General features: G+C 61.8%; 5 protein-coding genes and 1 long non-coding RNA gene across 13 annotated transcripts; 4 read left to right on the forward strand and 2 right to left on the reverse strand.

The window, feature by feature from the left end:
- Positions 1–826: 826 nt before the first annotated feature.
- On the forward strand, positions 827–1,611 carry LOC148221087 (uncharacterized; the record flags this gene model as incomplete). Its single annotated transcript, XM_088179483.1, is given in 2 exon segments — positions 827–1,267; positions 1,270–1,611. Coding segments are annotated over 2 exon segments (642 nt in total), but the record flags the coding sequence as incomplete, so codon positions are not given.
- A 779-nt stretch (positions 1,612–2,390) lies between these two features.
- On the forward strand, positions 2,391–5,142 carry RAMP2 (receptor activity modifying protein 2). Of its 3 annotated transcripts, none has more exons than XM_014885530.2 (5): positions 2,391–2,722; positions 2,865–3,015; positions 4,004–4,117; positions 4,491–4,593; positions 4,718–5,142. In XM_014885530.2, the coding sequence occupies exons 2-5, from the start codon at positions 2,955–2,957 to the stop codon at positions 4,971–4,973; spliced, it is 534 nt and encodes a 177-aa protein (XP_014741016.1). In that variant the 5' UTR covers positions 2,391–2,722; positions 2,865–2,954; the 3' UTR covers positions 4,974–5,142. The 3 variants fall into 3 exon arrangements, with proteins under 3 accessions (XP_014741016.1, XP_014741015.1, XP_088035857.1); XM_014885529.2 differs by having other exon boundaries at positions 2,396–2,718; XM_088179731.1 differs by lacking the exon at positions 2,391–2,722 and having other exon boundaries at positions 2,857–3,015.
- A 240-nt stretch (positions 5,143–5,382) lies between these two features.
- Positions 5,383–8,127, forward strand: VPS25 (vacuolar protein sorting 25 homolog). The gene is made up of 6 exons (XM_014885526.2): positions 5,383–5,503; positions 5,614–5,759; positions 5,854–5,907; positions 6,328–6,416; positions 6,914–6,989; positions 7,483–8,127. Exons 1-6 carry the CDS (start codon positions 5,457–5,459, stop codon positions 7,593–7,595), a joined length of 525 nt encoding a protein of 174 aa, XP_014741012.1. The 5' UTR covers positions 5,383–5,456; the 3' UTR covers positions 7,596–8,127.
- Positions 8,128–8,133: 6 nt separating this feature from the next.
- Positions 8,134–10,080, reverse strand: LOC148221088 (uncharacterized). Of its 2 annotated transcripts, none has more exons than XR_015808607.1 (2): positions 9,848–10,080; positions 8,134–8,968 (listed from the first exon to the last, which is right to left on the reverse strand). It is a non-coding gene; the product is annotated as an uncharacterized LOC148221088 (long non-coding RNA). The 2 variants fall into 2 exon arrangements; XR_015808606.1 differs by having other exon boundaries at positions 8,134–8,971.
- Positions 10,081–12,757: 2,677 nt separating this feature from the next.
- Positions 12,758–24,972, forward strand: WNK4 (WNK lysine deficient protein kinase 4). Of its 5 annotated transcripts, none has more exons than XM_088179734.1 (20): positions 12,758–13,334; positions 18,408–18,649; positions 18,830–19,050; positions 19,132–19,289; positions 19,830–19,918; positions 19,993–20,212; positions 20,289–20,619; positions 20,778–20,908; positions 20,980–21,047; positions 21,138–21,279; positions 21,361–21,477; positions 21,551–21,706; positions 21,995–22,052; positions 22,186–22,320; positions 22,457–23,037; positions 23,251–23,347; positions 23,460–23,889; positions 24,001–24,203; positions 24,324–24,421; positions 24,499–24,972. In XM_088179734.1, exons 1-20 carry the CDS (start codon positions 12,891–12,893, stop codon positions 24,499–24,501), a joined length of 3,924 nt encoding a protein of 1,307 aa, XP_088035860.1. In that variant the 5' UTR covers positions 12,758–12,890; the 3' UTR covers positions 24,502–24,972. The 5 variants fall into 5 exon arrangements, with proteins under 5 accessions (XP_088035860.1, XP_088035858.1, XP_088035859.1 ...); XM_088179732.1 differs by having other exon boundaries at positions 24,502–24,972; XM_088179733.1 differs by having other exon boundaries at positions 12,759–13,334; positions 23,463–23,889; positions 24,502–24,972.
- A 162-nt stretch (positions 24,973–25,134) lies between these two features.
- On the reverse strand, positions 25,135–25,849 carry COA3 (cytochrome c oxidase assembly factor 3). The gene is made up of 2 exons (XM_014885432.2): positions 25,597–25,849; positions 25,135–25,515 (listed from the first exon to the last, which is right to left on the reverse strand). Exons 1-2 carry the CDS (start codon positions 25,832–25,834, stop codon positions 25,403–25,405), a joined length of 351 nt encoding a protein of 116 aa, XP_014740918.1. The 5' UTR covers positions 25,835–25,849; the 3' UTR covers positions 25,135–25,402.
- Between the last annotated feature and the right edge of the window lie 152 nt (positions 25,850–26,001).

The raw sequence follows: 26,001 nt of genomic DNA on the forward strand, positions 1-26,001 counted from the left end.
GGGTCTGGCAGGCAGCGAGTCCCCACAAGCCCCTGGCCTAGTCTCTCCTCTGTCCCAGTGCAGCTGTGCTGGGGGACAGCTCACCTGGCCCCTCCTGGCCTTCTTTCTGAGGATCTCTGAGCAGGGTTTGCTATGCACTTCTCTGCCCGCAGGACTGGTATTGGCTCAGAAACTTCTCTTCCAGGCTGCAAAGGCCAACCAAGGCAGAGCCCCCTGCTCCCTCAGCCCCTTTACCTCTACTGTGCTCAGCTCAGCCTGGGAGGAGGGGGTCTCTGATGTACTGGGACCACCAACTGGGCACTGGGGCTGTTCCTGGCTATGCAGGCCTGGCATCCCGTGTCTCCTTGCTGCAGGGCACGGGAACACTGAGCATGAGAATCTCAAGGATGAAGGTAGTACCCTGGTGCCATATCCCAGGTGGCTCCAGTCTTGGCTTCTGCAGCAGTGCTATAGTGGGGGATTCTACCACTGGCAGGGCAATGTCCAGCACCCCTTGGATCTCACATGGTCCTATAGGTCCTACCACCACCAATGGCACAATCTGTGCTTCCAGGTGACTACTGGATGAGGATCGTGAGTAGAGCTGCCCTCTTGTCATCCTGGCTGTCCTCCCCATCCACCACAGACCTCAGAGAAACCTGTGCAATCTGTGCTGGGGCTTGCAAGAGCCTCAGAGCCTCACTCCCGGCTTGGCTGAGCCCATGGAGCTCCCATAGTCACAGGCAGCCCTAGTGTGGGACCCCTAGGGCTGTGTGTTGAACTGCACAACAGAGTGCCTGCCTCATCTTGGGGAGAGTCCAGGGGTGACCCCAAACAGCCCTCCTGAAACCACACTTGGGGGGAGAACTGGGAGTGGGGCAACATCCAAGGGTCTGTCTGGTGCTCTGCAGGACCTCTGGAGGTGCTGGTGGTGCCAGTCCCCTGCCAGGACACCTCCCAGGGCTGGATCTCCCTCTATTGCTGGGCCCCCTTCCATGCCACACTCATGGCCATCCACAAGGGAAGTCACTGCCACTGGGACCAGATCAGCAGGTGTTTCAGCATCAGCCCCAGCAGTGCCACATGCACACTCGGAGCAGGGCCATGGCAAGGATGTGTCCCCAGCCCTGCAGGCTGGCCTCATGCTGTCCCCTCCACAGCAGCTACAGCAACCTCTCCAGTGGCACCTAGCTGCTGGCCAGCTGCTCTCCTGCCTTGGCCTGGGCCATCCTCAACACCTTCTTCCTGCACGTCCACACTGAATACTTCATCAGCTGCACAGAGGCCAGGCTCCCCACGCTATGCAGTTGGCCCCACAGTGTGGCTGTGGCCAAGGGGCTTAGCTGCCTCGTGCCCCTTGCAGCTGCCCTCACACTCAACAGAGCCTGGAAAGGGGTTCAAATCCCAGGAAGAAGCTGCCCATCTCCTGCGTGCCCCCAAGTCTTTGAGAGGCCACTGACAGCCTCCTTCCCACCCAGTCCTGGTAACTGAGTGGGAGAGAACTGAGGGTGAGTGTGACAGTTCAGAGCAGGGATGGGGAGTTTGGGATTCCCTGGGGTTGGAGTGGTCCTATAGTACGAAGGGAGGCTGGGCAGGGGGCATCTACCTGGGGGGAACATCGGGAGAAGAGTCCCAGGCAACTGACCCTGCACAGGCCGATCTCCTTCCTCGACACCCCAGGTGGGGGCTGGCGGGGAGCGCCGGGGATGCCAGGCTGGGTGGAGAACCCAGGCTCTTGGCAGGCAGCCACCGTCCTGTTCCTGCCCATCCCCTCCGGACGCCCCAGGAGGGGGGCGGCCGTCCCAGCCTTGGGGCCGCGCTGAGATCATTGGGTGTCTCCCTGGCAGAGGCTCCTGCCACCCGGCTGGAGGCTCCGCCGGCTCCACCAGAAAGAGGGACCAGGGGCTCCAGCCCTGCAGCCATTGGAGTGCTGGGGATGACTTCCAGATGTGGCCACTCGCCCGTAGAAGGTGGCTGCTGCAGCCCGGGAAACATCACACAGCTCTGCCAGGATCTTTGCTGTGAAGCTGAAGACCAGTGCGATCCACAGCAGGGAGGGTCCCTCCGAGCTGCTCTTCAATGCACTCCAGTCCCTGCCCTTCGTGCCTGAGGCGGCTGTTAAAGGAGAGGCTTTGAGCTGCGCTCTGCCTCGGCCAGGCGTGAAAGGAGCTCACCAAGCCTCAGCCAGGTCCTGTGTGGGAATCCCGCAGACCTGCGGGCTGAAGTCACCCTCAGTGAGGGGAGACATGGGCCCCTGGGCGGGAACTGCTCCAGGAAGGGGGACTCTGGCAGAGTCAAGCAGGCGCCAGGCTGGACAGTGCAGGAGGAAGGCACTGGGGCCAAGGACTGGCAGGGTCGGCCAAGTGTCTGCCCTCTCCCCACCTCCTCGGCCTCGTGCCTGGGGGTAGGTTGTGTCATCACCCTTCCCTCCTTGGCCACGGGCAGGAGCTGGGGCTGCCCCGGCAGTGCCGCCTGTGGGGCAGGTGCCTGGGTGAACCAGAAACTGCGGTTTTGGGGCCGTGGGTCCCCCTGCCGTCCCCATTCCCGGGCGGCAGCGCCCGTCCGGGGACATTGTGCTTTCCCGTCCACTCCCCCCGCTGCTGGGCTGCCTGCCCTCCACGCAGGAGACGAGGGATTTCACAACCCAGCCCAGACAGGATTAAAGAGAAATACACAAGTAAACAAATCGCGGCCTCGTAACGCTGGACGTGCTGTGCAAGGAGTGGATCCTCCAGGCCGGTGGGTGAGGCGCGGGCGTCGTGGGTGCCGGGGTGCGGGAGAGATGCCCGCGGGGGCCGGCACCGCACGGGACAGCGCAGGGTCCCGCCGGGAGAGCCGCTTCAGAGCAGCACTGAGCAATCTCATTTTTCACACGTCTCCTGTAGTCAAACTGCCCCTGTCAGAGGAAAGGAGTTGCTTCCTGTTATTTCCATTGAAATCCTTGTCCCGGTCGTTAGCCGGCAGGCTTTGGCAGGATGGCACCGCGCGCGCACATGAGCTCCGGCCGTCTCTCCCAAGGGCTCCTGCTGCTGTGGGGTAAGTGCGCGGGGCGCGGCCCCGGGGGCTCCGCACCCCGAACCACCCCGCACGTGGCCGTCCTCCCACTCGTAGGTCCTGGGGCCAGGGGCTTGACTCAGCCCGCCCCATCGCCCCACCCCAAGATGGGACCAGCCTGTCAACTCTGAGGTTAGCTGGGGCAGCCATCGCATGGCCAGGGGACAGTGGCAGGTGAGCACCAGGTGCTGTGGGGCAGCTCCCACCACGCTCTGACAGGGAGCTCTGCAAAGACCCGGGCTGGAACAGGAGCTGTAGCACCACACATGCCGAGGCAGGGGGGCTGGATGGGGCCATCAGGGACTGAGACTGGGACAGGGAGGGGTGCCCTTACCACAGCAGTGTACCAGCCCAGGAGCACCCCGTGGCCAGTGCCCAGGCAGAGCCCACTCTGGCAGTTCAACGTGGAGCCAGCAGCAGTGCCCCACACTGGAGGCCCACAGGTAAGGGCAGTTTCCTTGAGCCATGAGGCTCCCATGGGCCATGCAAGACATGCCCTACGCCCTTGGCAGGCTGTGCTGGGTGTGGGACTGATGGCAGGCAGAGGGGCTCTCCAGCAGTTCTGTGTTGTGGCCAGTGCTTCCTCTTCCTGTCCCAGCCCTGTCCGGCTGTAACACAGCACCAAGCTGGCTCCCCATGGGTGGGGTCCCAGTTTGCCCCCATGCTGTGACCATGGCCCAGGGTTCGTAGCCCCTAAACAGCCCCTCGGAATCTTTGGATAGCTGCCTGCAGCCTGGCTACCCCCTCCTCACAGCCCCTGCCCATACTGGACGCCCTAGCCCCAGCCTGTGTCACGCTCTGGCTCCCTGTGCCTGACCTGCCAGCTCCAGTGTCCCCCGAGGGACACTCAAAAGCAATTATTTCCTGTAGACCCAGCCTCTGCCAGAGTAGCTCCTGCGCATGGAGCCCAGCACCCTTACCCACACCAGACCCTATGTCCCCTCTCACCCTGTGTCCCCTCCCTCTGCAGTGCTCCTGGGACACACTCAGACAGTTCATACGGACACAGTGACAACGAGCTTCAGCCAGGATGCTGGGACAAGCCCACCCATGGCCATGTCCAACAGGACAGTCCAATCCATAGGTGAGTGCTGGAATTCAGTGAGGGCTGGGCAGCCCTGGCCAGGGTTGGTCCTCTGCCACAAAATGACTCCTCCTTTCCCCTAGCCATCCCAAAAATAGCAGGCCCGTACCATGAAGTTCTCCCTGCCACGGCACACAGTGGGGGCAGCCAGCAGCAACCTGCTCTCCCCCTGTGCCCCTGGCATTGCCCTGGGCTGCTGCAGTCTCCAGGCAGCATCCCAGGGCTGCTGTGGGGTCCATCTCTTACTATGCTGATGTCTCTCCCACTGGCCTGGGCAGGACTCCATATGTCAGGTGTCACCTGCTAGCAGGGGCAGGCAGGGGTGCACTGTGGGCAGAGGCATGCTGCCCATGTTCAGCACCTTTCCTCACAGACGGGAATTACACCGACCTCACACTGTGGTGCTGGGATTACTTCGTCGACCTGATGAGGAATGTGACGACATCGGAGTTGTGCGAGTGGAAAGTCATCAGCAGGTATGGGGCAGCAGGACCTTCCCCTCTAGTAGCAGGGTGCAGGGGCTGAGCAGTCCAGTGCTGGTCTGGGGTCTGTTCCTCTGGTGTCCCATCCCATGCCGGTGTGTCCTGACTCTCTTCCCAGGCCCTACAGCGAGCTGCAGGGCTGCCTGGAGTTCTGGGCCGAACGCCTGAATTACAGCTACCCCAACGCACTGGCGGAGCAGTACATCTTCCAGAGCCACCACCGCTACTTCCACAACTGCACCCTGGAGCACCCAGTGTACTTCGACCCGCCCGAAGATGTGCTCCTGGCCATGATCATCGCACCCATCTGCCTCATCCCCTTCCTTGTCACCCTGGTCATCTGGCGCAGCAAGGATAGCAAGGCGCAGGCCTAGACCTGCCCTCCTGTCCCGCGTCGGGGCACGGACTCCCGGCTGCGGGGCCGCCCGACCACCTGAACCGCCCGGTGGGCTCTCGGGGTCACCAACCCGCGCTGCTGAGGCGGCCGGTTCCTCCTGCGCCTTCCCCCACCCTGCGGTCCGGGATTAAACGCTTCTCCCCCCACGCCTGACGCTGGTTCTTCGGTCGCCCAATCCCTCCACGGCCCCGGCCCGGGCCAGCTCCCCTCGCAAGCGCCCTTCTGGCATGGGTCTGCCGGCAGCTTCTTGCCGCAGGGAACCGGGACCGCCGCCGTACGAGAGGGGCGGGGCTATAAGGGGGCGTGGTCTCCAGAGACGAGGGCGTGGTCGGGGGCGTGGGCCCAGCGCGGGGGCGGGCCTTGCCGGCGGGGGCGGGGCCCGCGGCCGGGCCGGAAGCGGGGCGGGGCGGGGCGGAAAGCTGCGGCGGCGATTCCGGTGCCGGCGGAGGCCGTAGCGGAGATGAGCTTCGTGTGGCCCTGGCAGTACAGCTTCCCGCCCTTCTTCACGTGAGCACTGCTGGGACCGGGACCGGGGCCGGGGCTGCGAGATGCGGGGTGGGGAGTGCGGGCCGGGGGTGCCGCTGCCCCTCCGCCCCCATGCTGACCTGACCCCACAGGCTGCAGCCCAACGGCGAGACGCGGCAGAAGCAGCTCGCGGCCTGGTGCGCGCTGGCGCTTGCTTACAGCCAGCAGCACCGACTGCCCGCCATGACGGTACGGGAGGCTCAGGACATTCCGCTCTTTGCCAACCACCGCCTCCAGCGTATCCTTTGGGCCCGGTACCCGCGCCCCCGTCGCCCGTGCCCCCCTCGTCCCTAACCCCCGCCTCCGCTCACGCCTCCTTAACCCGCTCCCAGGGAAGCTGCCGCTGGAATCCATCCAGGTGGTGCTGGAGGAGCTCCGCAAGAACGGTGGGTGCCTCGTCCGTCCGTGCTCCCGGCCGCGGCCTGTGCCCCACCCGCAGACCGCAGGGCAGGGAGGGCAGCAGCCACTGGGCAGCTCCGTCCCGGGGCCGGTTCTTGCTCATCCCGCGGGTGTGGGCTGTGCCCCTGCCCGGATCAGCTTCTCCGCCCGGGCCTGCTCGCGGCTCCGCGGGACCCAGCTCTGCCTTTGCAGGCAGCTTTAGCTGCGTGGGGAAGAGAGGGTTCGACAGAGAAATCACTTTCTGTAGACACGGCAATATTTAGGAAGTCGGAGTGAACTGTAGGGCAGGGGCTGGTCTGTGAGGCTGCCTCCAGGTGCGGTGTCTGGCACATGTCCTGAAATCTTCATGTTTGACCCTTATTTCTGAGTTGTGCTCTGCTTCAATCCCTATTCCCTGTTGTTTCTAGGGAACCTGGAATGGTTAGATAAGAACAAAACCAGCTTTCTGATCATGTGGAAGAGACCAGAAGAATGGGGGAAGCTCATCTATCAATGGGTGAGAGCACGGGGGCTGCACACCCACACCAGGCTGTGTCCATGAGGACAGGGGGTCCTGGCTGCCATTTGGGAAAGACCACTGCTTGCTTCCTCACCGCTTTTACCTTTCTCCTTGCACTTTTCTCTATTGCAGAGAGGTGAGAGCTTATTAGCAGCTCGTCACTTGCTGTGAGCTGTAGTGTGAGCAGTGGGTGTTGTTGTCCGCCCTTGGTGCCATTGGCTGTCCCGTGGTGAGGACAGGGCAGCACTGCCTGGCCTCTGTATGGCCCAAGTCCTCACTGTGAAACAGGCAGGAAGAGCAGAGTTGCAGGAGAGGACCTGTCTTCATCCCCTCAGGCTGCACCTCCTGACCCCTCTGCCCCAGAGTGTCCAGGGTGCTTCTGCTTATCAAGTGCTGTGCATGCTGCATGTTACACACTCCAGGATGTATGAGAGATGGGACAAGGATGTTCAGCCACACGCATGAAATTTGCTATATTGCCTTCGTGTTTCCAGGTGTCAAAGAATGGCCTGACCAACTCTGTGTTCACACTGTACGAACTGGCCAGCGGAGATGACACAGAGAATGAAGGTAAAGTTGGGGCTCATGTTCTGGAACAGATTTTCAGAGCACACTAGATTGGAGCATGTAAACAGTTGATTATCAGATTACAGTTTTGTGGATTAAATATTTTGACATCTCAGATGCAAACTCGCCCTTTCCCACCATTGGCACATGCTACTCCAAAGGTTTTTATCACTTTACAGGAACGTCCCCCTCTGTAATTGCGTTTTCATATCCCCTGTGCTCAGCAATTTATCTGTGTGTGTGTGAGGGGTGTTTTGTTTTCAAGACAAACTCCTGCTCTGCATTATAGGCTGCTATGATTCATCCCTGTTGTCTGATGACCTTTAGGTACTGTTCCTGAAGCAGAGATAATAAGCCTGTCAGTGTAGCCATGATTCTGGATTTGCTGTAGGATCTGCTCTTCAGAGCCCTCAGCATCACTGCCCCCAGTCCCTGGACCTTACAAGCCTGTTTGTTTCCTGATGCTATTTTTTTTTTTCCTGTTGTCCTTCCCTAGAGTTTCATGGCTTGGATGAGGCTACGCTGCTCCGTGCCCTGCAAGCCTTGCAGCAGGAGCACAAGGCTGAAATTATCACTCTGGATGATGGCCGAGGCGTCAAGTTCTTCTGACAGGAGCCTCCTCCCCTTCCCCACTGCAGTCTCGGGTCTCACTGCAAGTGTTGCTCTCTGGGCCTGGCTTCAAACTGTGACTGCAAGTAGCTGCATCTTGGGATTTCTTGGGGCAAGATGGGTCTGCGAACCCTTCCAAAGACTTAGGAATATCCTGAGATCCTCTGTCTGTCTGTTCTCCCTGTTGATGTGTTTGAGAGGCTAAAGCTGCTCTAGGCAGTTCTGAGAGGGACCACCCAGGAGTGAAACTGGACTGCTGCTGGTCCCTGTTCCTGTGATGGCCTCAAAGCAGTCCCAGCTGGCTGGTCAAGCTTGGCCTAAAAGGGCCCTCCTGTATCCCTGCCAGCCACGTGCCTGGGTCCTGCAGTCCTGCTGCAGTACCAGGGGTTGAGGCAGGAGCAGGGCACTGGCCACTATTGCTACGCTGTGGAAGCCCTCAGTGGCAGAAGGAAATGCACTTGCTGCCAAGCAGGCTGGGGGAAGCCAGGGAACTAATTTCAGGTGATTAAAATGAGATGTATTTATAGAGCAACTTGGCTGTTTTCATCTATCTTTATTTTTCAATCAGAAACAAAACACAGAAGTGTACCAGATTTCTGCCCTTCAGTCATATTTCCTCGCTGCCTCAGGGAAATGCAGTGGTTCTAGGGAGGGAAGCAGCAGCACAAGTGGGTTTCTTCACTTGGCAGAGTTGTGGCCTGTGGGAGCCCTCACTGCCCTTCTCAACGTTTACTTTAAATTTGCATGTGCAGCCTGCTGGAAGCCCCTGGGTTTGTGCCGAGGTGATGGGGTAAGCTCTGTACCACTGTGGCTGGGAGAGGGATGACTCAGCTTTAGGCGTTCAGTGCTGATAACGAAGTCCCCAACTTGTCAGAAACCGTGACCCAGGTGCAGTCACTGACCTTGTCAGTCTTGGGGAAGCAGATGGCTGTGTTGGGGCAGGATCACCTTTCCGTGATCATTTGTGTGCATGTCACTGGCAGAGGTTGGGGGCAGTGTTGGAGTGACCACAGATCAGAGCTTTGTGGTCAGTCTGGGGGTCCAGCAGAGCAGATGGCGCTTGCACCCCACAGGCTGCCGTTGTCTGCCCCTGTCTGGCATTTCCTGCCTTTGGGGACAACCTGTCACTGGCTTACCTGCTCCTCACAGCTGATGTCAGCGTTGAGGAATTCTCAGTGTAGGCAAGATGCTGGAGTCTAGGGGCTGTGAAATGTAAAAATTTGGTTTTTAGCAGGTGCCCACTGACCTGAACTTGGTGGGATGTGCTGCCTTGGTGTGGGCAGATTGCTCTGGAACAGTGACTGGAGTCCAGGCTTCCTCTCCATGCCAGGCTCAGCAGTGCTGTGGAGGAATTCCTGAGGGCCAGCACTTCTCTGCTGAACAAAGGCACCAGGAATGCTTGTGAGGAGTTGCTCACACAATGAGCTGGTGTGGTCTCCTTTCTGAGGACCATCACCCCTATGAGCTCCGTCATGGTGCTGCCACTGACAGTGCTGAGCAAACCCAGCAGCAAAGGCTGTGCCATGGCATGTGGCATGTGCCATGAGCCCTGCAGTGCATCTGTCTCCACAACTGGCATAGGCTCTGCCCAGCCCAGAACTCTGCTTGATCAGGGATCATCCCTCTATGTCTGCAGCCACCGAAGTCTCTGTGTAGGATTCATGTGCTCCCAGTGTCTGCCCTGTGCTTATTTCCATGTTCATGATCTACCTCTGTTTTCATCCCCATGCCACCTACATTGCCCCTTCCCTCCGTGGGAAGGGAAGTGTGCTCTGCCTGCTGCTCTTGTACCCCAGCAGAGAGCCAGGGTGCTGTGCCTGAAGGTGTCTGCATTTGATCCCAAACAATGAGTCTTCAGCAGCCGGGCCGGGAGTGTCTGTTCCTGCTGCCTGTGTGCACCATGCCGACCTCCCAGCACTGTGTTCCAAGCTGGGAGTGCCGTATGTAACCTGGCTGTCCTTGAGGGAGTCTGTGTTCTTAATTAAATTTGCTCCCTTCTTAGGAAATGGCTGATGTGACATTAGATAAGCCTAAACCCAGCTTTTCATTCCAAGGCACTCCTGGCAGCAATTCCCTTCTCTTTTTCAGCTTCCTATTTAGTTGCTTACTCAGTGAGGGGGGAGGAGGAGGAGGAAGAGTACGTCCCCTCTGCAGAGTGGACATTGCGTAAAATTCCTTTTCCAAACCCTCTGGGCTGGTTACCAGAGGCCACATCCAGCCGTGCTTGTGAGGACCCTGTGGGACTAGCTTACCTGGGCTGGGCAGTGCTGCTGCAGAGAGGTGCCACTGCTGAGTCTGAGCTGTCACTGCTGAGGCCGTGGGATGAGTCCTGGGAGCAGCAGAGCCACTGCCAAATGGTGCTGCTGCCCTGGAGGGAGCAGATGTCCCTCTGTGGAGGTGCTGTCCAGCCCAGCCACACAGCTCTGGGGAGGGGTTTGCTGGAGGAGGTGGCTCAGGGTGTTTTCGGGTGGGGAGATGGCTGGCACAACCCCCTCCTCCAGCCTGTGGCCCCTCAGAGGCCTTTGCCGTGTCTGGCCATGGTGATTAGGGCTCACTGGCCAGGGTGAGGCAGAGCTCAGAGGGACTGGTGCTGAGATAAGGCACTATCAGGCTGGGCACACTTGGATCCCGCTGGTCAAGGAGGAAAGATTCCGAGAGAGATTTTACTTTATGCAGCTGCTTAGGAGCAAGAACTGTTTCAGTTTGATAACTTTATATGTTGGGATAAATGTGCAGGTGGGTCTCTTCAGTGCCTCTGGGCTGAGGAAATCCTTTGCAGTGATCTGCCCACGATTACAGCCACAGCTGAAGTTTGGGTACCATCTTTGCCTCCCTGAACTCACGTGAGTTAGGGTGAGAGACACAGAAGGTCCCATGGGTATGGGGTGGTGAAGCCAACTGTGAAACAAGCCCTGAGTGTTCCTGGAGCTTCCTGCAGCCTCAGCTATGCATCCCCTTTGCCCAGACCCATCCTGGCCCCTCTGTGATCCTGTCCCGAGCTCTGGGAGCAGAATGAACAATTCCTGGCAGGGCTTGGTGGAGCCTGGAGCTGAGCAGGGCTTTGATTCATGATCTAATTCTGAGGAGAGTGATTACACAGTCCCCTGTACTCTTTCTGGCAGCCAAATGCAGGCGAGAAATGGGTTATGTTCCCTGATTGTGGCGGTTCCTCAAAGCGAAGACTGGCACTGGCACCTGCAGCCCAGAAATGTCACCCTGATAACGCTGGGGAGCTGCAGTGGGCGCCTGATTGTGGAAAAAGAGCCTTCTGGTTTCAGGCCAAGCTGGCTGCAGATTGGTGTTCCTGGCCAGGTCAGGAGAGGACCTGTTCCCCTGCCCCACCTGCTTCCCCATTACCAAGTTCTGGTGTGGAGTGGCATTTGGAGGGATCATTTAGGGAATTTCTCAGACCACTTACAAGGAAGGTGTGGGAGGGCAACAGTTGGAGCAAACTTCACCCCTAATTTCCTCTCCTGTCTGCAGGGGCCTCACTGAGATAATTCCCCTGGGATCTTCCAAGGCATCTCGTTTCATGATGGAAACCCTTGATAAGGAGACATGAGCCTGCCAGGGACCAAGTTGAGATCCCTACCTGGCTCTGTGACTCTTGTTGGAGAACTGGGGCTCCCTGCCAGTCTGGGCTGTGTTCCTGGGCCTGGACAGTGCACGGGCCCTGGCAAAGACCCCTGTGTGGGGACAGCCACAGAGTCAACCTACAGGGCCTTGGGCAGCATGGCCCCCTTTCTGGCAATGCTGAGAAGTGGGCAAGGTTCTGGGCAAGGCTCACCTGAGCAAAGAATATTGTTTAACAGAGCTGAGTCAAACCGTGTTGCACCTCACAACCCGAGTCACCCATGGCAGGGCCAGTGCAAGCACTGCACCTGTGGCCTGTCAGTCTTGGCCTTTTGGCTCCAGTGGCCATGGGCGCCTGGTGCCCCAGCATCAAGCAGAGCCCTGCAGAGGCCAGTGCTGGACGTGGTGTTCTGCCAGTGCTGCTTGTTCACCTGGGACCATGTCCCTCACGCTCCAAGGAGTGCAGGGCTGAGTGGGGATGTGGCTGCTGCTGCCTGCTCACTGGCCAGTGCTCCTTGAGCAGCTCTTGGCAGGGAGGTATCGGTCAAACTCCTGTTGGGAAGGAGGTACCTGGTTCCTCTGGTGCGGGAGAGGAAGCTTCGGGCAGGAAGAGCTGGGTCGGGTGGGGGTAGCAGAGCAGAGATCAGCACTGTGACACAGGCAGGCCAGGAACGTTTCATTAAATCCTTGTCCCTCCCTCTTGCCAGTGGGGATTTGTGGGGAGCAGCCGTGCGGGACGTGGCCGCAGCCGAACTGCAGGTCAGCAGCCCCAGTCACCCGGCGTCACCCTGCGGGTGCCAGGTTGGCGTTCAGGAGACCGTGACTGTGTTCCCTTGTCGATCCACTCCTTAATGTTTCCGGTATCGTTGAGTAGAAACAATCTGACCTCAGGGAAAAGAAATTAGCGGTAGCCTCAATTGCTTTGTGTTTTGTGTAAACAGCCTCACCGGCAGAACAACCTTCTCCTTCAGCCTGGAGAGACAACACGCTCTTGTCCTGCTCTTGGCTCTCGCGGGGCTGACACACACCTTCGACTCTTCCTATTTGCGTGACCCTAATTTCAGGATTTCGGACCGTAGTGAACCCGAGCGGGATTGTCTGGGGCAGCGTGAGGGGGAACTCGCGTCCCGGCAGTGGGGTTCGACTGCTCTAGGACACGCTGCTCTGGGACCAGTCAGAAACTCCGAGGAAATGTTTAAACCAGGGACGTTCCTACGTCCCGGCTCCGGCTGCGTTAGTCACAGCAGCCTCGGAGCCCCACCGGGGCGGCGGCAGGGAAGGGGCTGTCCTGCGGGGAGGGGACAGCAAGGAGCCCCTGGAGCAGCCGCGGCAGCGCGGATCCGGGTGGGCGCCGGGCGGTGACCCCCGGCTGGAAGGAGCCATCTCGGCATCCCGAGCGGTGCCGGGACGTGGAGCGCTCGCAGCCCGTGTCTGCAGCTGCAGCGCCGGGCGCCGTCCCGAGGCCGCTGCCCGGTGCGGGGTCGGTGCGGTGCCCCTGCCCGGTGCGGTGTCCGTGCGGGGCCGGTGGCGCAGCGCGGGCGGGGGGCGGCGGTCGCGCGGGGGCGGATCCGGGCGGGGCGGGGGCGGTGCCGCCGGGCGGAGCGGTGGCGGTGCCGGGGCCGGTGCCCGAACCGGGTCTCGGCGGTCGCTCCTGGTTGCGGGTGGCGAAGGCAGCGGGTGCGAAGCTGCGCGGGAGCAGCCGCTCCGACCGGGCTTGAGCCGATGCTGGCGGCCGAGCCCGCGGCTGCCGGAGCCATGTCCCATCCCGAGGCGGAGCGGACGGACAGCGGCTCCGCGCCGCAGCCGGAGCCGGGTCCAGGGCTCCCCGGACGGGCCCCGCACCGAAGCCGCAGCCGGCGGCCCTCGGGGCGCGATTCCCGACGTGCTTCCTCCCGCTTCAACCGGCGGAGCTCGGCCGAGCTGGAGCTGCTGGGGTACCCGGCGCCGGACGGAGTGCGCGAGGGGTCGCCGCCGCCGCCGGCCGCTGTCGGGCTCCGGGAACCCGAGGAGACGGAGAGCGAGGAGGTGGAGACGCGGGCGGTCGCCACCTCCCCCGACGGCCGGTTCCTGAAGTTCGACATCGAGATCGGCCGCGGCTCCTTCAAGACCGTCTACAAGGGGTTGGACACGGAGACCACCGTGGAGGTGGCCTGGTGCGAGCTGCAGGTACGGCCCCTGCCAGCGCCTCCGCCCTTACATGCCCCCACCCGCAGGCCCCCGCCCCGGAGCAAGGGGCTCCAGAGAGGCATTGGACCCTCTTCCGTCCGGTTTCCCTGGCGTGTGCAGCCCTCCCCGGCCCTGACCCTGCTGCCCACTGCTGCCGGCCTGGGTGCTGTGTGGGACCCGCGAGGCACCTCCCCGGGCTGGAGCCTGTGCCGGCGAGGGCAGGTACCCTCGAGCATCCGCTTCTGCCTGTCATTGTGGAGCCTCGCTGCAGTCGGGCCACAGCAGCAGGGCAGAGCAGGGACCTGGAGCTGGGTCCGGGCTCCCCTCACTACCTTGCACTGTGCCCATCACTGCCAGTGCCTCGGGGCCTCGTGGGTCTGCTGGCCCGGACCCAGACTCCTGCTTAGTGCCGCCGCTCCTGGCCCTCCTGCTCATCACGTGCTGTTTTCCATTTGCTTTCTTGCTGCCGGCACTATGAAGTATGTCAGGGTGCCCACGTTCTTGATGCCAGTCCCTGTTTTGGCACTTTACAGGTGGATCTGGGGCTGAGCATGACACTGTCTTTCTGATGCTCATCAGCACGCAGCTTTCCCTCCAGGAGGACAGCGAGGGCAGCAGTGCCCTCTCTGCATGTGCTTGCACTGGAGCTGCCTCCAAGGATTGCTCCGATAGCTCTTGGTGTGCTCTGGGGCACGTGCCTGCAGTGAGGTGGGGCTGGCTGTCAGCTGGGAGCGGGGTACGACACGACCTTGGTGCTCCCTGCCTGCTTGACCTTGGCTGAAGTAGTGTACATGGTCACCTGTGTGTGCTTTCTGTGATGCTGCCAGGGGCTCTCTGCTGGAAGCAGCTGGACCTGTGGTTCCAGGACTCTGAGGAGTGTCCCCATCTCCTCTCTGCTGCCACACTCCTTCATCTCCTTGGCTGTCCTGCAGCCTGACACCAGGATGCTGAGAGCAGTGGTGATAGTGTTGTCTCTACAATGCCTTTGCCCACTCAAGTGCTTTTGATGAGCTTGATCTTGTCCATGGAGGTGCTCAGGGAGATTTGTGCTGTGGGGCTACCTTTTCTCCTTGGAGCCCCTGGGGAGGCGCTTTGGTGAAGTCCAAAGTCTCCCACAGGCTCTGGGATGGTTGCTGTGGTGGGAAGGTCCAAGTCCTTGTTGACACAGAAAAACGTGTCTTGCGAGTTTGTTGTCTTGTTCCTAAAAGCTCAGTGCAGTTGCAGGTAGCTGCCTGGGCTAGGTCCTTGGGGTGGCTGTAGCCCAGCAGAGCAAGAGATCCTGAGAGACTGGTGGGTGGTTTCTAGAGGGACTGACTGTAGCCTTTTAGTGAGGAAGGTGAAGATTTACCTCCACCCCCATGGGTTGCACAATTGCTTCAGTTATTGAGAATTCAGAACCTGCTCAGTTCTCCTGTCCTCACAAATCCCCACAGCTCCATCCAAATGCCCCTGAGCTCTCTAGAGTCCTTATTCCTTCAGGTGCAACCACTGACTGGAACAGGCTCTCCTTGGCGAGCCCAGGACCCTCCTTGTCTGGATGAGTCAGCTGTCCCCAGTGCTTCACACTCAGCTGGCTTCGTGTCCCTCCCTGTGGGTCTCAGCCCCACGTCACAGCTGTGCCCCAGCTTGTCTGCCCTGGGGCCTGGCACACACAGCAGGGCTGGCAGCGTGTCCTGTTCCCTGCCCCCTGCTCTTCCCTGTGGCTGTGTGCAGGCAGTGCTGGTGTCTTGCGAAGGGCTGCCGAGGGGATGAGCCTGCACCATCTCAAAAAGGGGGTTGGGAAGCAAAATATTTCTGTGTCCCAATCCGGCAGGTAATGCTGGCCCCCTTGCTGCTTCTGCGAGCCAGCCAGGCAGGAGTGGCAGAAGCCACTCACTTGTCCCCTGGGGGTGGTTGTGGAGAGGCTGGGGTCCAGGCTGAGCTCCTGCCAGGGACCCTCCTGTGAGCATCCCATGGTGTTGGAAGACCTGGCAGACCTGACCCCTCTCACCCCACACCCTCCCACGGGAGTGCAGCCGGGTTCCTGCTCCCACCTTGTGCCTGCCCCTGCAACCCCTCTGCCCCAGCCCTCTCCCCTCCCCACCCAGGATTTGGCTCCATTCCACTGACTGCTCTTTATCCAGTGTCTCTTGTACCCAAATCCATGTCCCACAAGGGGCTAAGAGCACAAACGCAGACATTTAGAAGTTTGTTTTTTTCAGCAATCATGCAAAGAATTGGACACTGTGACACAAATACAGGATTTGGAACCACAAATAAAAATGGTTGTGGTTCTGCCATTTTAAAAATAGCTTTGTCCTGTGCACTTCACTGTTCTCATTCTATTGCCTTTCAGTTCCAAATGAATACTTAACCTCAGGCCTGACCTGTTCTGCACCAGAGAACCTGGTTCAGCTGCTGTGATGGATCCCAATCCCAAAACACAACTTTCCCTCCTGTCCTTGCCCTGTCCTTCCCTCCTCAGAGTCTGGTGAACTAGAGGCTGGTTTTGCCTGTCTTCTGTCTTCCTGTGAGACCCCTCTGGGGACCTGCCCATCCCCGTCCCCTCTCCTGAACGCAGCGTCTGTCTGTGCCTCCCGCCCATGTCCACAGCCCCACTGTTTGTGCTTTCCAGCTTTAGCCTGGCACTATTTCTGTCTTAGGTGCTGCGGGCGGTGGGGAAAGAGGAAGCAGGGAGGAAACCAGAGGCCCAGAGTGGGGTCGAGCTGTAAATACCTGACTGTGCGATTTTCCAGTGGAACCCCTTGGGGTTCCCCAGGGGGCAGGAGCATTCTGGGCACCAGGCACTGCTGTGCCTCCCCCGGCTCCGGTGCCCAAGTTGGGCAGGTAACCTTATCCATCAGCCTCAGGGCTGCAGGGCACCTTGTGTGTGTGCTCACATGGCTGTGAGCACACAGAAGCTCCTGCTCGGTGGGGCAGACTCCCAGGGAGAGCAGTGAGGTGCTGGCACTCACTGCTGACAGAGAGCTGGCACCTCTGGCGGGGGCTCGGGACCTCCCTGTGGCTGTGGACGTGTCTGGAGGGAGAGTGCTGGGCACTTCCCAACACTGGCTCTGTGCCCCACCGTAGTGTTGCCCTGAATGCCCCTCCAGAATGCAAGTGTCAGTGCAGAGCCAGGGCCCTCGAGGGCTGCAGGAGCAGGACAGCTGAGGGCTGCAGGGATGGGAGAGCCCTGTGGGTGCTGCAGAGTGCACTGAGCACCACACTGCCCAGCTGGGGACAGCCTCCTGCCGCAGAGACAACAGCCATCCTCAGCCACTCAGCCACCCTCCCTTCTCCTGCACTGGCCCCGTTCCTGGTGTTGGCTGTGCTGGGCTCCTCGGCAGCCAGCTCCTGGCTCACAGGATGGGCTGGACCACTGCCACCCAGCTCCTCGTGGTCCCCATGCCACCATCCCCAGTGTCCTCCTCCACCCTGTGCTGGTGCTGTTAGGAGAGGACATGGTGTGCCCAAGCTGTGTGCCATGTCTGTGCTGGCAGCCCTGTCTGCCCTGCCCTTCTGGTGTTTCTCCAGCCAGGCCGTGGCCAGGCTGGGCTTTGATGCCCACACTCAACAGGGCGAGTATCAGCACGCACAGGAATGGGAGCTGCTGCCACTTTGGTCATGTGGAACGAACAGTGCCAAGCGAACCCAGCAGCCCTGGCACAGGCTCAGGGGACATGCTTGGCTCCCCTAGACCTTACTCCAGGCATCAGCACTCTGGGAGAGGTGGCCTTGTGCTGGGGTTCTGCCTGGAATTGAGCATGGCACAGTGAGGGCTGTGCTGGCACAACTGCTCCAGTTGGGGTGCACTCTTGCTGAGCTGGGAGAGCCGTGGGCACCCATGACTCCCCACCTGCCCCAGTTCACAGCCCGTGCCAGCTTCCTCATGCTCTTGCAGGTTTGTGGGGTGCAGTGAAGCCTCTGGACACCTCTCGGTGGGGAGGAGGGGGCCAGAGGGGTGATGGTGACTGTGGCACTGGGCAGGGAAGCTGCTGTGTGCTGCTGGCCGTGCAGGGGTTCGGGTGCTGTTTTCCTCCTTCTTATGAAAGGTCCCATTCATGCTGCTGCAGCAGGCTCAGGTTCTCATCTGGGCTGAGCCTGTCCCTGAGCGCGTATTAAATGTGGGGGGATTATGGAGCAGCTCCAGCCAAGCCATGGGGCCGCCTGTGATGCAATGAAAATATTACGAAAGCTGACTGGGTTGATGGATGGTGGCCATTGGCCAAGAGGCCGAGCACAGCTCTGGCAGCACTGGTGGTGGGAGCTCTGTGGCAGCTCCAGTTTCCTTGGCCTCTGAATGTGGGCTGGGCAGGGGTCCCAGCTTGGAGGCGCCCAGGCTCTGCAGCATCTGAGCTCTGCAGGACCCCAGGCTGTGGTGGGGCTGTCACTGCTCCTGCTCCTGCCCAGGGCTGAGCACTCGCAGCTGGATCTGGCTCCTCTAGCTCTGGCCAGCATTTCCCTTCTTCCTGCACCCTGGGGCTGTGTCTCTTCAGGATGAGGGGGTTGTCCCCTCCGCTGGCCCCTGCCCCAGCTGCAGTCAGCACCCTCGGCTTGTGTTTCCACTTTAATTAACTCGAGCAGGAGGAACATGGAAAAACCTGGGCTGGAGCCTCCCCCGCCTGCTTTCCCCAACAAAGGCCTCATTGAGGCTGGCCCAGCACCCGGCTACACAGAGCCCAATGCTGATGGTGCCCCAGTGGGGCCAGAAGAGCCATGGCCATTGGGTCTGCACAGGGCAGGATGGCAGCAGCTTCTGCAGAGCCCCCACATGTCCCCTCCAGCTGCAGGCTGGGGTTCCCTGTCCTGAGGCAGCGTGGTGGGCTCCAGCTGGGGGCTGAGTGAGGGGAGTGGGGACGGGCAGCCCGAGCACCAGGCAATGGGGAACTGCACAGGTTCCTGGGTGCCCCATCTGTCATGTACCCACCCAGAGTGGTGGGCTGGTGGGGGACTGCAGTCTGGGGTGGCTCCAGCCCTGTGAGTGCCACCGTGCTGGGGCACAGCAGGTCTGACCCAAGCTCTGTGCTGGGGCCACAGAAGCTCCTCTGTCTTGTATGTAGGGAGTGGAGATGGGGACGTGAGTGTCTTTTGTAGCCAGGGCTCCCCCCGCCGTGCTCGGCAGGACCCCGGGTGCCCTCCTCACACCCTCACTGGCTCCCACAGACGCGGAAGCTGTCGAAGACGGAGCGGCAGCGGTTCAGTGAGGAGGTGGAGATGCTGAAGGGGCTGCAGCATCCCAACATCGTCCGCTTCTACGACTCCTGGAAGTCAACTATCAAAGGCCAGATCTGCATCGTGCTGGTCACAGAGCTCATGACGTCCGGCACCCTGAAAACGTGATTGGGGCGTGCAGGGGAGGGAACAGGGTCTCTGCTGAGATGTTCTTTGTTGCTTACCCTGTGTGGTCCTCTCAGTCCGGATGGGCTTGGCATGGCAATGGGAGGAGGGTGGGCTGCAGTCAAGGCTGGGGCACGAGTCTGAGCCCTGCAGGTCTGAGTCCTGTTGGTCCTTGGCAGGTATTTGAAACGCTTTAAAGAGATGAAGCTGAAGGTGCTGCAGCGCTGGAGCCGGCAGATCCTCAAGGGTCTGCATTTCCTGCACACTCGCTCACCCCCCATCATCCACCGTGACCTCAAGTGTGACAACATCTTCATCACGGGCCCCACGGGCTCAGTCAAGATTGGGGACCTGGGCCTGGCCACACTCAAACGAGCCTCCTTTGCCAAGAGTGTCATAGGTGGGGCTGGGCTCGTGGGAGCTGTGGGGGCTGCAGGGGGGTGGGAATACCAGGGGTCCTGAGCCCTCATACATCATCCAGGCACCCCCGAGTTCATGGCGCCGGAGATGTACGAGGAGAAGTATGATGAGGCCGTGGATGTCTACGCCTTTGGGATGTGCATGCTGGAGATGGCCACCTCGGAGTACCCGTACTCGGAGTGCCAGAACGCCGCCCAGATCTACCGCAAGGTCACCTCGGTGAGGCCCCGCTCCCGGCTGCGGGTGATGCTGCTGGCTGATCCCACAGGAGGCAGGGCAAGCAAGGGGCTGGGGGGATGGGCAGTTGGAGCTGCCACACCTCGCTGCTGTCAAAATGTGCCACTGTGCAGGTAGTGTGAGTGGCTAAACATAGTCTGGGCAGTGAGGGGTTGCTCTGCCAGGCCATGGAGCTGTGGGTGCTGGTGGTGGGGCCATGGCTTGGCCAGACCCCACATCCCTGGCTTTGCACCAGCCACTGCCAGCGTGTTAATGGGGTGGAACGGCAGCAGTCTGCTCGGTCACCCTGGCCCGGGGCACTGCAGCTGCCCTGACCAGTCACGGCCAGCTCCTGCCAGCTCCTGCCTGTTGGGGTGGAAACTCAGAGCCCTGGGGCATCCTGGCCCGTGCAGGCACACGTGGCCTGGCCACAGGAGCCACTGCAGAGCTCAGGGGGCCCTGGGCTGGTCGTTCCCTGGGCCCTGGGAGCCCCGTGCTGCAGCAGGTTGGCACAGGAGGTGCTCACTTTTTCATTACCCCTAGGGCCTGAAGCCCAGCAGCTTCTACAAGGTGAAGGTGCCCGAGCTGAAGGAGATCATTGAAGGCTGCATCCGCATGGACAAGAACGAGAGGTGGGGGCAGAGCGGGGCCTGGGTTGCAGGGTCTCCCCTGGCCCTGAGCCCAGGCTGAGCTGTGCCCTCTGCAGGTACACCATCCAGGACCTGCTGGAGCATTCCTTCTTCCAGGAGGACACAGGGGTGCATGTGGAGCTGGCTGAGGAGGACGATGGAGTCAAGTCTGGGCTCAAGCTCTGGCTGCGCATGGATGACACAAAGAAGCTGCATGGCAAATACAAGGACAACAACGCCATCGAGTTCCTCTTTGAGCTCTACAAGGATGTGGCAGAGGAGGTGGCTCAGGAGATGGTGGGTACAGAGTTGAGGGAGCCCTGGGCGCTGTGGGGTCCCTACACTCTGCAGTGATAAGCTCCCTCCTGTGCAGGTGGTCCTGGGCTTTGTCTGTGAGGCCGACTACAAGCTGGTGGCCAAGGCTGTGCGGGACCGTGTGGTGGCCATCAAGCGCAAGCGGGAGAAGCTGAAGCGTGTCCAGGGCGCGCCATCACCTGCAGAGCCAGAGCAGCCACCAGGTGTCCTGAGGATGCTGGAGGAGCTGAAGTCCCCGCTGCCACCTGGTGCCCCCACACCTGCCCTGGCCACCCCTGGCTCTGGGGACTCTGCCTTCAGCAGCACCTTCCCCCTGGAGCCTGAGGAGCCCGAAGCTGACCAGCATCAGCACTTTACCTACCGGCACACCAGCTACTCCTCAGCCACCTGTGCGTAGGCACCAAGGGGTAACAGCCGGGTGGGCAGAGGGGACCTGGGGCAGGAGGCAGGTGGGGGGTCTGTCAGGTTCTCCCAGCCCCACAGCCCTTTCCCAGCTGCCCAGCCAAGGAAGGAACTGGCTCTGGTTCATGCCAGCACTCCTCCACAGCTGACTGTGAGACAGATGGGTACCTGAGCTCCTCTGGCTTCCTGGACTCGCCGGACCTGGCCCATCGCAGCTTTGTGGGCCTGGACCCCACCAGCCCACCTCCCACGCGGCCCGTGCGCTGCTTCCCCACGGTGAGCACGGCCCCAGGGGCGGGGGGGTCAGGGCAGCCGTGGCACCGGCTCACCCCGTCCTCTCCCTGCAGAGCATCGCGGTGCAGCTGCCCACGGAGCATTTGCCCCCTGCCAGTGGCTTCTCCTCCTCGGTGGACAGGTGAGGCTGGGGGGTCGGGCAGGGGCTGGGCAGGGAGTGTGGTACTTGGGAATGGCCATGCTGATGCTCTGGAGCTGGGGCTTCCTGCAGCTACACCTCAGATGTGGCATCGGGCATGAGTGATGGCTATGAGGGGCTCTCAGCCAGCGAGCAGAGCACCAAGCTGCCGCCCAAGCGAGCCTCGGGGAAGCTGCTGCGGCGTCGAGCCCGCTCCAGGCTGCGCATCACCAACGTGAGTGCCACAAATGCCAGGCAGGTGCCAGGCGGGTGCCAGGTGGGTTCTCCTGGGCTGAGCCAGCCCTGCTGCCCACAGATCTCTGACAAGAACGACCGAGTGGTGGAGTGCCAGCTGCAGACCTACAACAACAAGATGGTGACCTTCAAGTTCGACTTGGATGGGGACAACCCGGAGGAAATTGCAGCCGCCATGGTGAGAGCAGGGTGAGGGTGAAGGTGGGGTCTGCCTGACTGGGCTGGGTACTGACTGGCCCCTCCACCCTCAGGTCCACAATGAGTTCATCCTCAAGTCGGAGCGAGACAGCTTCATCAGCCGTATCCGGGACATCATCCACCGCGTGGAGACCCTGCTCCGCAAGGACGGGCGCGGTGGCACCGAGCTGCCCAAGGGCCCCGAGGCTGAGAGTGCTGTGGGCAGCCCCGTGAGTGCCAGCCTGGCCCTGCCAGCGCTGGGGAAGCTGCTGCTGCTGAGCATGGCTTGGGATGCTGCCTGGCCCCAAGGAGTCCAGGGGGGAGGGGGGCCTGGGGTGCAGGGTCCTCCTGTGGTCACTTGCCCGCTCCTGTGACAAGACAAGGTGCTCCCCAGCTCAGAAGAGTCTCCAGCTCCTGTCCGCACAGGTGGTGGGTCCAGGGTGGGGCCCAGCAGGGGCTTGGCACAGCCTGGCTGGGGCCTCTGCCCCAGTGCTGGGCTCAGCTCATCCTTCTCACAGGTGGACCTGCAGCTGCAGGGGCTCTCGCGCTCCATCTCTTCCTCATCCTCACTCAGTGGTATGTTTGTGCCCCTGTGCAGGCCCTTCCTATCTCCCCAAGCCCCATGCAGGGCAGGTGACAGCCAAGCCCAGAGGGTCTCAAAGGATATGTCCTGCCCTGGCTGAACCTGGCTGTCACCCCTATGCCACAGACCTGAGCTGCACCAGTCCCAGCCTCTCTGTCCAGTCCCCTGTCCTGCCGATGCTGAGCCGCTCCCCATCAGAGACCAACCTGGCCAGTCCTGTGGAGCCACTGGCAGCCCCGGTGCCACTAGGGTCCCCCACAGGTACCAGTGATGACAGAGTGGGCATGTTCATTGCACTGGGGCTGCCAGCTGCTCGCTGGTTTCAAGCTCTGGGTGCCTGGGCCCAGATGGCCCAGATGGCCCTGGAGGGCTGGTCCTGATGCTTCTTTCCCTGCAGGTTCGGTGCAGACCTGGCCCCTCGTCTCGATGGCTCCCTCCTGGCTCACGTCATCACCAGCACTGACACCAACACTGACTCCCCAGAGTACCCCAGGGGGGCCTGTCCCCACGGCCCTACCCCAAGCCCTCCTGTCCCCACAGCCTCTCCCCACATCCCCTGTTCCCTGTGAGCCCAGCAGTCCTCTGAGCCCCCCTGTGACCAGCACACCCTTGTCCCCCAGCACCCCCCTCTTGTCCCTGGCCAATGTCTTCTCCCTGGCAGTGATGACCGTGGCCCACACTGTCTCCTCCATTGCCAGCTCAGGTGGGCAGCTCTACCCAGCACTGCTGCCACGGCCACAGAGTCTTGTCCTGGGTGCCCCACGCTTTGTGTACCCTGACCCCACCAGCACAGACAAGCCAGTCCCACCTGGCAGTGGGATCCTGCAGTCAGTGGGAGCTGATGTCCCCACTGCTGGGGTGCCCATATCCTCCCTTCCCTTGGCACCAGCCTCAATGTGCCCCACAGGCAGCGAGGCCGTGGGGAGCCCTCTGCAGTTGCCAAGCACATCCACATCTGGGAGTCCAGAGGGCAGCACGGTGAGTGTGGGTGTACAAGGGCAATCCAGGGCTGCTCCAGGTGGAGCTCAGTGTCAGGAGGGCTGTGTGGTTGCAGCAGATGCTGCACTGGGATGGGATGGAGCCTCATGGCTTGTGGAGCCACTGGGATGCAGATCCCAGGACACAGAGGGGAGGACAGGAGATGTGGTGGGAGCTGGGGTGGGGCTGCTGATGGTAATCTGGTGCCCACAGGTGCTGCCCAGTGCCCCCAAACCCAGCCACTCTCTGATCATCTCGGAGGCACCAGCCCCCAGTGTGCCCAAGGCTCAGCTCTCCCCCATCAATGAAGGTAAGGTGGGGCAGGGCCAAGGCTGTGCCGTGTGCCTGTGCCTGTGCCAGGGCACCGCAGTGCCCCGGCCAGCCCATGTGCCCTGAACCCCACCAGCTGCCCTTGTCCCCAGCAGAAGCCAAGCCCCAGGTCCTGGGCCGGTTCCAGGTGATACCAGCCAAGGACCTGCCTGTGACCTCTGCGGTGCTGGGGAGCAGTGACGGAGAGCAGCACAGCACGGAGCCAGCAGCAAGTGGCTCCCCACCACCTGTGGTCCCTGACATAAGCCACAGCTCGAGCAGTGACTCGGATGCAGCACTGGAGGCAGAGAAGCGAGAACCCAAGGCTGAGGAGGTGGCAGCCGAGGGGGGCACGGTGCCTGCGGTGTCAGTGGGGAGCGACCCAGGGGAGGGCCCTGGGGAAGAGAGCACAGAAAATGTGCCACAGGCCATGCTGAGCCAGGTGTGGATGAGCTACTCTCGCAGCTTGTCCTATGTGAGCAGCGATGACACCGAGAGTGAGGACGAGGAGATCTGGGAGGAGCTGCAGAACCTGCGCCAGAAGTGAGGAAGGGGGTGGGCTGCACCTGGGAGGCGACAGGTCTTCCAACCCAGCCCTGGGAGTTCGCTGTCCCTTCCCTGAGCCCGCACTACCAGCCCCTGTCTTCTCCCCAGGCACCTGGCTGAGGTGCAGCTACTGCAGAGCGCCCAGAAGAAGGAGATCGAGGAGCTGTACCTGCGGATGGGGAAGCAGCCACCGCCGGGCATCGTCTCGCCTGCAGCGATGCTGTCCAGCCGCCAGCGCCGCCTCTCCAAGGGCAGCTTTAACCCCTCCCGTCGCAACAGCCTGCAGCGCCTGGAGCTGGCGCAGCCCGCAGGTGCCAGCCCCGCTCCCCACTCCTTCCAGGGCACTCGGGCTGGGTGTGGGCTGCAGGACAGCGACCCCCGGGCTGAGCTGCACAGCCCCGTGCGCTCACTCAGCGCCACTGTCCCCGCAGGCATCATGCGCCGGAACTCGCTGAGCGGCAGCAGCACCGGCTCGCAGGAGCAGCGGCTCAACAAGGGGGTGACCTTCGCCGACGACCTCGGGCGCGTGGTAAGGGGCAGGGCCGGAGCCCATGGCGTTCCCGGCTGACCCTGTGGCACTCGGCTCACGGCTGCTTCTCTCCCCAGTAGCTGGCTGGCCAAGAATGATTCCAGAACTACCTCATCCAAGTGCCTGCTGCCCCGGGGCGGGGAGACTCCCTGCGCCTCCCGGGGGGCAGTGTCAGCCCTGGAGAGCCCGGCTTCCCTGCTCCCCTTGGCTGTAGCCTGCAGCAGGGAAGCCGTAGGATTCGCAGGAGCGGGAACCCTGGCCTAGTGCAGGCCTGTCCCACAGGTGTCTGCCCGCTGTCCCCAGCCCCTTTGCTGGAGGACATGTACGACATGTCTCCACCCTTCGTGGCTGGAAGGAGCTGAGCCCGCCCTGAGGACCCCCGGCTTGTCCCAGCCCTGCAACACCTCAGCCCTGCACCGGACCCCGCCCACCCTGCGGAGTGGCCTGAGCTCCCTGCGGCCCTGCCTGCACCAGAAGCAGCAGGATCCGGGAGCATTTTGTTATGAACTGGTGTTGGGAAAGTGTTTTCATAAACATGGATTGAATACAAACTGTGTCTGCGTGTATCTGTTGGGCAGGACGTGTGGCTGCTTGCCTCACTGTGTGACGATAAAGAGCAAAACAGAACATCCCCCGCAGCAGCCCCTGAGCAGGGCGAGATCCTGAGCGGGGCTCAGCCCAAGAGATGCTTGACAATGGGCACTGACACGGTCTCCAGTGAGAGGGTTTATTGTGGGGAGTGGTGGGACCTGGGCGTCCCTGGCCTTCCCATGGGCACGGTCCCGACAAAGGCCCCGGGGCGGGGTCTGCCCGCGGGGGGGCCCTGCCTGCGGGGAGCCCCCGGGGCCTTCTGGCCAAAGCAGAGCAAGGGACAGACCCCGAACCCCTCAGGCGTATCTGTCTCGAGGCCCGTCCTGTCTGGCGACGGCAGCAGCTCAGTCACGGGCCGGGCCGGGCCGGGCCGAGCCGAGCGCTCCCCGCTCAGCTTGCGGCGCCCTCGGCTCGCGCCCGGGCCCGAGCCCGCGCCGCCTCCGCCTCCTGCTCCAGCTCGTCCAGGAATCGCTCCTGCGACACCGAGTAAAAGGTGTAACCGTCTGTGAGGGGAATTAAGGAAACGCTGCGGGCCCGGCCCCGGAGCCCCCCCGGCCCCGCCCTGCCCCGGCCCCAAAGGATACAGATGCCAAATGTCACTGCGCCGATACCGAGCGCCAGCAGCACGTTGCGGCTGCGGAGCCGGCGCTGCAGGGCGCGCTGGCGCTGGGCGTACTCCAGCTGCGCCATGAGGCGGCGCTGCTCGGGGCTGAGTCCCGGCTCCCGGGACGGGTCGATGCGCCGCGCGAACGCTGCCTCCCCCGGCTCCCCGGGCGCCGCCATCTTTCCCCGCCGTTTCCGCTCGGCGACGTGACGCCACATCCGGCGGGAGCACTGGCCAATCGGAGGGCCCGAGCGGCGCGCGGCGTCGAATGGTTGGCTGAGACCCAGCGCGTGCCGGTCGCGACCCCTGATGATTGGCGGAGCGGAGTCATGTGACTGGAGGCGCTGGGGCGCTGCTCCGTCCGGGCCCGGACCTCCGACCCGGC

Source organism: Sturnus vulgaris, chromosome 27 (assembly GCF_052056855.1).
Source record: "Sturnus vulgaris isolate bStuVul1 chromosome 27, bStuVul1.hap1, whole genome shotgun sequence".
Classification (NCBI taxonomy): Eukaryota; Metazoa; Chordata; class Aves; order Passeriformes; family Sturnidae; genus Sturnus; species Sturnus vulgaris.

Excerpts from the sequence above, each read along its gene's own strand:
- RAMP2 (XM_014885530.2), top strand. The coding sequence starts at position 2,955 with ATGGCACCGCGCGCGCACATGAGCTCCGGCCGTCTCTCCCAAGGGCTC. Across the intron at positions 3,016-4,003 it reads AGGGCTCCTGCTGCTGTGGG|TGCTCCTGGGACACACTCAG; the intron begins GTAAGTGCGCGG and ends CTCCCTCTGCAG. Across the intron at positions 4,118-4,490 it reads CAGGACAGTCCAATCCATAG|ACGGGAATTACACCGACCTC; the intron begins GTGAGTGCTGGA and ends CTTTCCTCACAG.
- VPS25 (XM_014885526.2), top strand. The coding sequence starts at position 5,457 with ATGAGCTTCGTGTGGCCCTGGCAGTACAGCTTCCCGCCCTTCTTCAC. Across the intron at positions 5,504-5,613 it reads AGCTTCCCGCCCTTCTTCAC|GCTGCAGCCCAACGGCGAGA; the intron begins GTGAGCACTGCT and ends CTGACCCCACAG. Across the intron at positions 6,417-6,913 it reads GGAAGCTCATCTATCAATGG|GTGTCAAAGAATGGCCTGAC; the intron begins GTGAGAGCACGG and ends TCGTGTTTCCAG.
- WNK4 (XM_088179732.1), top strand. The coding sequence starts at position 12,891 with ATGCTGGCGGCCGAGCCCGCGGCTGCCGGAGCCATGTCCCATCCCGAG. Across the intron at positions 22,053-22,185 it reads TTCCTCATCCTCACTCAGTG|ACCTGAGCTGCACCAGTCCC; the intron begins GTATGTTTGTGC and ends CCTATGCCACAG. Across the intron at positions 23,038-23,250 it reads GGAGTCCAGAGGGCAGCACG|GTGCTGCCCAGTGCCCCCAA; the intron begins GTGAGTGTGGGT and ends TGGTGCCCACAG.
- COA3 (XM_014885432.2), bottom strand. The coding sequence starts at position 25,834 with ATGTGGCGTCACGTCGCCGAGCGGAAACGGCGGGGAAAGATGGCGGCG. Across the intron at positions 25,516-25,596 it reads CGCAGTGACATTTGGCATCT|ACGGTTACACCTTTTACTCG; the intron begins GTATCCTTTGGG and ends TTCCCCTCACAG.